The sequence below is a fragment of the Rattus rattus genome, chromosome 1 (genome assembly GCF_011064425.1).
Source record: "Rattus rattus isolate New Zealand chromosome 1, Rrattus_CSIRO_v1, whole genome shotgun sequence".
NCBI lineage: Eukaryota > Metazoa > Chordata > Mammalia > Rodentia > Muridae > Rattus > Rattus rattus.
The window spans coordinates 122579701-122591769 of record NC_046154.1 but is presented as its reverse complement, the minus strand read 5'-3'; the positions used below and the strand labels follow the sequence as shown (position 1 = coordinate 122591769).

General features: G+C 36.9%; 1 protein-coding gene across 2 annotated transcripts in view; it reads right to left on the bottom strand.

The window, feature by feature from the left end:
- Nkain3 (sodium/potassium transporting ATPase interacting 3) overlaps positions 1-12069 on the bottom strand; it is a 614865-nt gene that overhangs the window by 312841 nt on the left and 289955 nt on the right. For both annotated transcript variants that reach the window (XM_032905295.1, XM_032905301.1), the window contains exon 2: positions 3978-4115. In XM_032905295.1, the coding sequence (XP_032761186.1) occupies positions 3978-4115 (138 nt within the window). The remainder of the gene's footprint in view (positions 1-3977; positions 4116-12069) is intronic.

The window sequence follows — 12069 nt, the reverse complement described above, 5'->3', positions numbered from 1 at the left end:
CGTTGAAGGAATCAGAGAAAGAACTGGAAGAGCTTGAAGGGGCTCGAGACCCTATATGTACAACAATGCCAAGCCACCAGAGCTTCCAGGGACTAAGCCACTACCTAAAGACTATACATGGACTGACCCTGACTCTGACCTCATAGGTAGCAATGAATATCCTAGTAAGAGCACCAGTGGAAGGGGAAGCCCTGGGTCCTGCTAAGAATGAACCCCAGTGAACTAGACTGTCGGGGAGGGCAGCAATGGGGGAGGGTGGGGAGGGGAACACCCATAAGGAAGGGGGGAGGGAAGGGATGTTTGCCCGAAACCGGAAAGGAATAACACTCAAATGTATATAAGAAATATTCAAGTTAATAAAAAAAATAAATAAAAAAATAAATAAAATAAAAAAAATAAATAAAAAAAGAAATTAAATAAGAAATAAAAAAAAAAGAGGAAAACTCATAGCTCCAAGTGCCTCCGAAAAGAAACTGGAAAGAGCAAACACTAGCAGCTTGACAGCACACCTAAAAGCTCTAGAACAAAAAGAAACAAATACACCCAAGAGGAGTAGACGACAAGAAATAATCAAACGTAGGGCTGAAATCAACCAAGTAGAAACAAAGAAAACGATCCAAAGAATTAACAAAGCAAAACAATTTAGAGGGCACAGAAACAGTGTCCAAATTCACAAAATCAGAAATCAAAAAGACTTAACAACAGAAACTAAGAAAATTCAAAAAATCATCAGATCCTAGTACAAAGACCTATACTTAAGATAACTGGAAAAATCTAGATGAAATGGTATAGATGATTTTTTAGACAGGTACCAAAGTTAAATCATGATCAGATAAAACATCTAAACAGTCCTATAAACCCCAAGTAAATAATGGCATTCATTAAAAGTCCCCCAACGTCAGGACCAGATGGTTTTAGTGAAAAATTCTATCAGACCTTCAAAGAAGAACTAACACTAATACTTCTCAAAACATTCCACAAAATAGGAACAGAAGGAACACTATCTAATTCATTCTACAAATCCACAGTTGCACTGAAACATAAACCACACAAAGATCCTACAATGAAAGAGAACTTCAACAAAAACCCTTATGAGAATCTATGCAAAAATACTCAATAAAATTCTTGCACACCGAATCCATCAAGAGGATCATCCACCATGATCCAGTAGACTTCATCCAAAGGATGCGGAGATGGTTCAATATACAGAAATCCATCAAAATAATTCACTATACAAGGAAACTCAAAGTAAACAACAACAACAACAACAAAACAAAAACCAAAACAAACAAAAACCACATGATCATCTCATTACATGCTAAAATAATCCTTTGCAAAGTACAACACCTTATGTTTGGAGGAGAAACAAGACAAGGTTGCCTATTCTCTCCCTATATATTCAATATAGGGACTCAAAGTTTTAGCCAGAGCAATTAGGCAACAAAGGGATACAAATTGGAAAGGAAGACATTACAATATCACTATTTGCAAATGATATAATAGTGTACATAAGCCACTCCAAAAATTCTACCAAAGAACTCCTAAAGCTGATAAACAACTTTAGCAAAGTGAGTGGATATGAAATTAACTCAAACGAAGGAGTAGTCTTCCTCTACGTGAAGGATAAATGGGCTGAGAAAGGAATTAAAGAAACAACACCCAACACAATAGTCACAAATAATATACAATATCTTGGTGTGACTTTAACCAAGCAAGTGAACCATCTTCATGACAAGAACTTCAAGTCTCTGAAGAAAGAGATTGAAGAAGCCTTCAAACAATTGAAAGATCTGCCATTCTCATGTTTCTGCAGGATTATCATAGTCAAAATGGACATATTACCAAAAGCAATCTACATATTCAATGCAATCTCCATCAAAATTCCAACACAATTTTTTTTAGAGATAGAAAGAGCATTTCTCAAATTCATCAGGAATAAGAAAGACCCAGGATAACAAAAACTATTCTCAACAATAAGAGAACTGGGAGCCATCACCATGCCTGTCCTCAAGGTCTACTACAGAGCAATAGTGATAAAATCCTTATGGTATTGGTATAGAGTCAGACAGGTAGATCAATGGAATAGAACTGAAGACCCAGAAATGAACCCACACTTCTATGGTCACTTGATCTTTGACAAAAAATGCAATACCATCCAGTGGAAAAAGGAAAGAGTTTTTTTTAACAAATTGTATTTGTTCAACTTCAAGAATGTAGAAAAATGCAAATTTATCCAATTTTATCTGTTTGTACAAATCCCAAGTTGAAGTGTATAAAGGACTTCAACATAAAACCTGAAAGGCTAAACGTAATAGAAAAAAAAATGGAAAAGAGACTCGAACACATTGACACAGTGGAAATTTTTATGAACAGAACACCAATGGCTCAGGATCTAAGATCAACAATTGACAAATGGGACTTCAAAAAAGTTAAGTTTCTGTAAGGCAAAAGACACTGCCAATAGGATAAAACATCAATCTACAGATTGGGAAACGATCTTTACTAACCCCGTATCTGATAGAGGACTTATATAAAAAATACACAAAAAACTCAAGAAAGTAGACTCCAGAGAACCAAATAGCCCTATTAAAAATAGGGTGCATTCTCAACTGAGAAAACTTGAATGGTCAAGTAGCCAATAAAGAAAATTTTCATCATCCTTAATCATCAGACAAATGCAAATCAAAACTACACTGAGATTTCCACCTCACACCAATCGGAGTGTCTAAGATCAAAACTCAGGAGACTGCAGATGCTGGAGAAGTTGTGGAGAAAGAGGAACACTCTTCTATTGTTGGTGGGATTGCAAGCTTGCACAACCACTTTGGAAAACACTCTGGCAGTTCCTCAGAAAATTGGAAATAGTTCTACCTTCAGACCAAGCTATACCACTCCTGGGCATGTACCTAAGAGATAACAAGGACACATGCTCCACTATGTTCATAGCAGCCTTATTCATAATAGCCAGAAGCTGGAAAGAATACAGATGTCCTTCAATGGAAGAATCGATAGAGAAAATGTGATACATTTTACACAATGGAGAACTACTCAGCTATTAAAAATGATGACTTCATGAAATTCACAGGTAGATGGATGGAACTAGAAAATATTATCCTGAGTGATGTAACCCAGACCCAAATGGTCGCACATGGTATACAACTGATAAGTGGATATTAGCCCAAAAGCTTGGAATACACACGATATAATTCACAGACCATATCTAAACAAGAAGGAAGACCAAAGTGTGGATTCTTCTATCTTATTTAGGAGGAATAAAAATGATCATGGGACGTAGAGGGTGGGAGGGACCTATGAGGGAGAAGGGAAGGGGCAGGGGAGAGAAGGCAGGATCAGGTACGGGAAGAGAGAGAAAAGAAATTCAGAGTGTCAGGAAAATTAATAGAAATATGTAGTAGTGGGAGGTGGGGAATGGGGAAACCACTAGAAAGTTCCAGACACCAGGGAAGTGAGAGGTTTCCAGGACTCAACTAAGATGACATTAGCAGAAATATCCAACAGAGTGAAGATAGCCCCTGACTAATACAGATGCAGATACAGCCAACCATCAGACTAAGCCCCAAGACCCAAAGGGAAGTTTTAGAGGAAGGACTGAAGGCACTGAAAGGGATTGCAACCCCATATGAAAAACAACAATAGCAACTAACAGACTCCCGACCACCACACACACACCACGCTCCAAGATACTAAACCACCAACCAAAGAATATATATGGGTCCATTGCTCCAGCTACCTCTGTAGCAGAGAATTGCCTGGGAGGGAAGGCCCTCGATCCTGTGGAGGGTCCATGCATAAGAGGATGCTAAAAGGGTGAGGCAGAAGTGGGAGGGTAGGTAGTAGAGCACCCTTTAATAGGCAAAGGGGAATGGGATGGGATGGGAGGGTTGCAGAGGTTAGATTGGGAAGGGGGACAACATTGATATATAAATAAATAAAATAACCAATTTAAAAAAACTTACCACCATGATGTAACGTGGTCTATACTGAATGGTTCCAAACAGACCCAATATGACAACTATTATATGCAGGAAATTTCCAAGAATGGGTGCCCACTGGAAGCCGAGGAAGTCAAAGATCTGCCTCTCCAAAGCTGAAAGCTGCAACAAAATGGAATTCGTTATTGGCTAATCCAGACTCAATTATATCATGTTCCTCACTAGCTCCCAGCTGCAGGAATTTGCATATTCAATTACAATCATGCTTGTAGACTTTATCCTTCCTTTCTCTTTGTTTTTTTGCTTGTTTCTTTTCATTTCTTTTTTTCTTCCTTCCCTTCCCTTCCCTTCCTTCCCTTCCCTTCCCTTCCCTTCCCTTCCCTTCCCTTCCCTTCCCTTCCCTTCTTCTTCCTTTCTCTTTCTTTCTTTCTTTCTTTCTTTCTTTCTTTCTTTCTTTCTTTCTTTCTTTCTTTTTTCTTCTTTCTTTTGGTTTTTCTAATGTGGTGCTGATGATCAAGCTAAGATGGCCATGTGTGTTTAACAAGGACTCTAACATTGAGCTTTACCATCAGTCTCCATTGCTAGAACCTATTCAGCAAACTCTTTAATTCAGATTTACTCAGCAAAACTTATAAAGTAACTTGAATATTCTGAATTCAAATATAGAGTTTTAAATCTGTCTCATGTCATGACCTAATTATACATACATTTACACATTTTCTACAGAAAAATATTCAGGCATAGAACGTGTCTTAAATTAATTATTATTTTCCAACAAGTGATTAGCTAGCACAGCACACTTAGAAAAATATCAATAACTTTATGTGTGCAATAAAAAATACTGGTATCAAATTTGGACAAAAGAAAACAAAACAAAACCCTTATCTTCTTGCATGAACTATATGTAAGCAATTATGGTTTGGATAGGAAGAATAATCCCCAAGCTTATGTTTGAAAATCTCGGTGCCCATGAACTTTTGTCATAGTTGGGGTGGGTGGTAACTCAACAGTGGACGTATTTCATGACTTAGTGGATTATTTGGGAATTTCAAAGGTGAGTTCTAGTTGGAAGAAGTAGGTCACTAGGGTGATGATTTTGAAGTATATATTTTTGTCCCCATGTTTGGTTTTTCATTACCTTGGTGTAAGCAGCTTTATTCTAGCATATACTCATCACAATAGTGCTCGCATCATCAGAGACCTGAGACAAAACAACTACTTGATCATAGACCTTCAAAACTAGGAGCAAGATAAAGCTTTCTTCCTTTAGTTGATTTCCTTAGACATTTAATCACAGCAGCAGGAAACTAATGTACTGTGTCAAATCTACCTGCTTTCCTTCATCTTCACTCAAATCCTAGCCGAGATAAGAGCTCAAAACTTTACAATAAGATTCCTACTCATTTAGTTACTCCAAGCCTGTGATCCTAATGGAAAAAAAGTATGAAACAGTTCTTTGAGCCTTGTGATTTCACTGAAATTTCATTTGGTAAGGTCTTTTTGAATACCCCAATAAAAATTATGGTACCATATCAATTTTAGGAATACCATAGAAAATTATATTTGCATTATATATAATTAATTTTAAAGCAATACCTCAATGAATTAAACTGCATACTTAAACCATTTATGATTGAACAATGAATTTCAAAAAGTGAACACTGGCAATGTTATTATCGTGTACAAATGGTCCTTCTTATATTCTAAAACTAGAAATTGTATAGTCCCACCTGCCATGTGTTTGGATACTAATCTTATACAACTGAGGTCTTTCCTAGATTTTTCCTTGATAAAATAATAATTCTAATAAAATGATCCAGCAATTAGCTATATTGATAGCAGGAAAAACTAAATCTTTAAAATGCAAATGGCACCCTGGGGATTTTTCTACTTATGCAGCAGGTGTACGCCTGAATAAGTTTAATTACTTTGTACATAAAGAGATGTCCTCTATCCAGTAAGTGGGATTTAAGCTGGGGAGGAGAATAGAGGAGAGCCGATCCTCAAAGATAATCACACACAGCTACAGAGACATCGCAGGTGCATCCTAACTCCGAAGTGTGTTGTCACCATTTCTTGCATGGACGGATGTGCAGAAATTCCCAAGTACAGAGCAACAGAGCAATGGAAATATATTTTCAATCTCCTGTGTATCTCTGCTTCTGCTTCTAATTAGTTCCCAGGAACCTTCCCCTGAAGGAAGCAACGTTTTATTTATTGGCCCATCAGAGATATAAATATGTACTGTTTTTATGTCCAAATAGGATGAATAGGCTGAGCATAAAGCAACCCTGAAGAGCAGCCACAGGCAATTCATTCTGAAACGGAAACTCTATTTTAAAGCTGTCATGCATCACGGAAACCTTTAAAGTGAACTTTTAAAACAGAGAAAAACTCATTTCTCTGCTGTCAGATAATACATGGTTACTATTCCCTTTTATGATATGAGAAAAAAAATCCATAATGAAGGCAGCTAAATGAATGATAATTATTAGAAATCTGCTGTCTTCATTCGAGCTGCTCTATCACTTTCAGCATTTATTTTTCTGAGCACTTAAGCAATAGACTTGAGATGGGTTGAAATAAAAGTACAAACAAAAAATTGCATACATCTAAATTTCTATTTTTTCAAATGTTGAAACTGGAAGCTTGCACATTTGATGTAAGCTTGGGCTATTTGGTAAGATCCTGTCTTAAAATATTCAAATGGGTGAACAAAAAGTAAGGGAAGGATTCTCTCAAGAACAAGACACAGAACTAGGCTTACCATAAAATTGTGATTTGAGTTTGTTTAAGAATCAACATCTGTAGCAACAATAAAAATGTGTTAAAAATAAAATAACCCAGTTCTCCAATAATCCTAACTACTGTCTTTAACTATTTAGTTATTTAGTTATTTAGTTATGGATCTCTGGATGCCATAATCTCTAGAAGTACCTAGGACACTAGAGTAAAGATTCATAGTCACAAAATGAAATGTAAATAATATGTAAGTCACTTTACGAACTTTATGAATATGCTTTAGAAGTATCCCTGTCAGTGGTGTAATGAAGTCCAGGCTCTTGCTAGGAATATGAACCTTACACAATCTGAACGTACTCTTTTCCTGGTGCCAGGTTGGGATCTTGGTGTTTACCGTGGAGGGATATTTACAAAATGGAAATTGCACCATGCTCCAAATCAGGGTTTCCTTTATGTTTTGAGCATGTATTGTTGAACATTTTCATCATCATGGCAAAACAGCACTTAGGAAACAGTGGTTTTATCTAAGAGGAGCAAGAGTAGATAGTCACCACTTCTGTAAAATATCACAAACAAAGTCAACCCAGGCGAGAGGAGAGCAGATGGGAAGGAGGCAGGAGAAACAGCAGGTAGGGGTGGTGAGGAAGCCAAGTCAGGTAGATACTGAAAAGTCTCAGCAGAACAGAGAGGGCATAAGTCATGAAGATTAGATAAATGGGGAGAAAACAAGAAAGCATAGAGGCATAAGACCTTTCAGGAAAGCAAAGCCAACCACTCTCAAATTGAAATTAAAAAGTATTCAGTAGCATAAAAAGATTTATTTAAAAAAGGGCACTGTTTCTAAATGAAAGTTTGCATAAGTAATAGTAGGGGAGCAAATAGAATATGATTAAACATGGGTATGAATCTTTCTCTAAATAAAAACTAAAAGTGATCAAAGTCTTAATAAATAACAAGTGATAGTGTAATATATTTCAGCATCTTTCATGGCTCTGTTGCTCTGTACTTGGGAATTTCTGCCCATCCTTCCGTGCAAGAAATGATGACAGCACAGTTCATCGATTCACATATTGCCATTAACCATTCACTGGGTATCCTGAGTAATTGCTTATAATACTGTTCATAATTATGAAAATTAATTATATTTAGATAAAGCATTGTAAAACCTCTAGAATATAAACAGGTTTCTGGGCATTTTTCTAGGCTTATGATATGACAAGCACAGTGGAAGCTCATGCATTCTTTTTCTTCCTCCCTTTCTTTCTTTCTTTCTTTCTTTCTTTCTTTCTTTCTTTCTTTCTTTCTTTCTTTCCTTATTTTATATTTTATTAAAACACTTGAGTGGTATAGAATCAAGCTGAAGTTATCTTTTACTTATTTGTTTTTAATCTCATTTTTTTTAGTTGAATTGTGCCTGTCTAAATGTTACCATTTTTAAAAAATCTGACAGCATTGGGTTTTAGAAGACAAAGAAGAGTTCTTTTATGTCCATTCCTTTTGAACAGTCCCATTGCTCACTAGAGACAGATGCAAACAAAATTCTGAAATGAGATCTCACTTGCCACAGAGACATAAAAAAAAGCATCAAATCAGCCATATTCTTATAAGAGTGAATTAAAAGCACACTTTGTAACTGTTACTGATGTGGCTAACTTTTACCTTAAGAATTAATTCATGGGCTAAGCATTCTGTAATCAGAATGGATTAAATAGGATTTAATCTTCCCTAAAAGAGAAGGTTTAACATCTGCAATTAACATCTTTCTTAGTGAAATCATATCTCTCATATTATTTCAAAGAAGTTATGATTACAAAAGAAGGCTTCTTGATGCATGCCAAGTCTAGGCCCCTTGCCCCTTCCAACATCTAATACTAACACTTCCTGATACTTCCTTTATTTAAAAATTGTCTATCCACTAATCACCCAAAATACTTTCATTCTCCATATGAATGACCTATAGTTTCTGTGCTCATATTATTCAGATTGTGATCAACTAGAATTTGAAGATGCTATTATCTTTAAAATTATCAATTACATTTGCACTTATCACTACTTTCTTATGTTGAGTTTTAACTTTTTTATTTTATTCCCAGAATGTGAGTTCTGGGTATCAAACCGAGGTTATCAGTCATGGCCATAACTACCATATACCTGAGATATATTTTAAGTTCTTGTTGCTAATAAAAGTAGGACAAATACATCTTACCCCATAAGATCCATAAAAATATGAAGAATCTACTAAGTTACATTAGAGCTGAGAGACGTTTCATCCCCTGCCTCATCTGTCACTCCGAACTCATGTAACTAATTGTTTAACGAGGTTAAATTCTGACATGAGGTGTCTGTAGAATCAACATCCTATGTATGGGTATATTTCACAGTTTAACACCTTATCTCTTCTTCATTCATTCCCAGAAGGGCTTTTATTCCATTTTCATCTTTTAACAGAGGGAAACTGTCTTTTAGAAACATCATCTGTGCTAATTAATCAACTATCAGTTTCTTCATCAAAATTAGCTCATGGGATGCTAGAATTGGACCCAGTGGGCTAAAATCAGGATACTGATGGGGCTGCATTCCTCTGGGTGTTTCTATAGTGCATTTTCTTTCCTTGATTTTTTTCATCTCCTAGAAAGATCTCTTGCTTCCATTTCAGAGGCAGCCACAGTGTATAGTCTTTGTGTAGTCTCCATGTTTCTAGCCATATCTCTCTTATACATACAGTGACACTTATAAACAATTTGGCTCTCCAATGAAAGGTCATGCATCTCTCCACATTAAGGTCAACTAAATCCTTACTTGTACGTATAATGCTAATTCCTCCCTTTTAACAGTAGAGAGTGAATCATTATATTCTAACTATTTGTACATAGGCAATGTTTAGGTGCTGATAATACAGTTTGTATTTCCTGCTCTCTCGGTTGAGAGTTTTCTGGGGGATGGTATACTCTGTTATAGTGAAGTTATGTCCATGATCGTTCTAGTGCTTTGCCTCACCTTCCCTCAGATCTAGAAAACCATCTGAGGTAAGGGCATGCCAATGCAGCTCTGGCTGTAATCAGTATCTTACTGAAATGATCAGTACCAGGCCTTTTGCTAGATCAACGATTAGTGAACAGATTTATATTTTAGAAAAACTAAAGTTAACCCCAACATCCTAGAGTAGAAGCAACAATATCTAAGTGAGTTAGAGGACAGCTTTTCTACACAGCAAGTCACAAGCTAGCTAGGGCTACATAGTAAGGCCCTGTCAGAAAAAAAATTAAAGTATTATTATAATTAAAAATTTATGATGAAAGCATTAGGGAGATGGATATAAGTAAATATAGTCTTTTTTTGCTTTTTGAAAATCGGGTATTTTATTTATTTACATTTCAAATGTAATCCCCTTTTTGGTTTCCCCTCAGGAGTCTCCCATTCAATCTTCCCTCCCCCTGCTTCTATGAGGGTGCTACCCCAACTACCCACCCACTCCTGCCTCCCCATCCTAGCATTTCTCTACACTGGGGCATCGAGTCTTCACAGGGCCAAGGGCTCCTCCTCCCATTGATGTCCAACAAAGCCATCCTCTGCTACACATGCCTCTGGAGTCATGGATCCTCCATGTTTACTCTTTGATTGATAGTATAGTCCATGGGAGACCTGGGAGGTCTGGGAGATCTGGGAGATCTGGGAGGTCTGGGAGGTCTGGGAGGTCTGGGAGGTCTGGGAGGTCTGGAGGTCTGGGAGGTCTGGTTGGTTGATATTTTAGTTCTTCCTGTGGGTTGCAACTCCCCTCAGCTCATTCAGTTCTTTCTGTAACTTCTCCATTGGGGACCACTTTCTCAGTTCAAAGGTTGGCTGTAAGCATTTGCTTCTGAATGTGTCAAACTCGGACAGAAACTATTAAGAGACAACTATACTAGAACTCTATCTGTAAGCACTTCTTGGCATCCAAAATAGTGACTTGGTTTGGTGTCTGTGTATGGGATGTATCCCCAGGTGGGGCGGTCTCTGAATGACCTTCCTTTCAGTTTCTGTTCCACACTTTGTCTCTGTATTTCCTGCCTTGAGTATTTTGTTCCCCCTTCTAAGAAGGACTGAAGCATCTATGCTATGACCTTTCTTCTTTTTGAGCTATGTGTGGTCTGTGAATTGTATCTTGGGTATTCCAAGCTTTTGGGCTAATATTCACTTATCAGTGAATGCATACCATGTGTGTTCGTTTTTGACTGGGTTCCCTCACTCAGGGTAATATTTTCTAATTCCATTCATTTGCCTAAAAATTTCATGAAGTCTTTGTTTTTAATAGCTGAGTAGTCCATTGTGCAAATGTACCACATTTTTTTTGTATCCATTCCTCTGTTTAGGGACATCTGGGCTCTATCCAGCTTCTGGCTATTATAAATAAGGCTGCTATGAAATAGGGGTGCCTATATCCTTGTTACATGTTGGAGCATCTATTGGGAATATGCCCAGGAGTGGTATAGCCAGTTCCTCAGTTAGAACTATGTCTGCTTTTCTGAGGAATCGTCAACTGATTTCCACAGTGATTGTGCCAGCTTGCAATCTCATCAACAATCCCTTGCCAGGATCTGCTGTCACCTGAGTTTTTAATCCTAGCCATTCTGAATGGTGTGATGTTTATAATTTATTTAAATGCTTCTCGCTCATTCTGTATTCCTCAGCTGAGAATTCTTTTCCAAGCAAATGGTTCCAAGGAACAAGCTGGAGTAGCAATTCTAATATGGAATAAAATTGACTTTCCACAAAAAGTTATCAAAAAAGATAAGGAAGGACACTTCACACTCACCAAAAAATCTACCAAGATGAATTCTCAATTATGAAAATCTATGCTCCAAATGCAAAGGCACCAACATTCATAAAAGAAACTTTACTAAAGCACAGTAATATTGGGAGACTTCAACACACCATTTTCATCAAGGGACAGATAATGGAAACAAACAGTAAACATAAACACCATGAAACTAACAGAAGTTACAAACCAAATGGATTTAACAGATATTTATAGAACATTTCATCCTAAAACAAAAGAATATACCTTCTTTTCGGCACCTCGTGGTACCTTCTCCAATGTTGACTATATAATTGGTAACAAAAAGGCTTCAACTGATACAAGAAGATTGAATTAATCCCATGCATTCTATCAGATCACCAAGGACTAAGGCTGGTGTTCATCAACAACAAAAACGTCAGAAAACCTACATACACATGGAAGCTGAACAACTCAACACAATGATAAATTGGTCAGGGAAGAACTAAAGACAGAACTTAAAGACTTCTTAGACTTTAATGAAAATGAAGGCACAGTTTAACCAAAATTATGGGATACAAGGAAAGCAGTGCTAAGAGGAAAACATAGCTCTGAGTGATT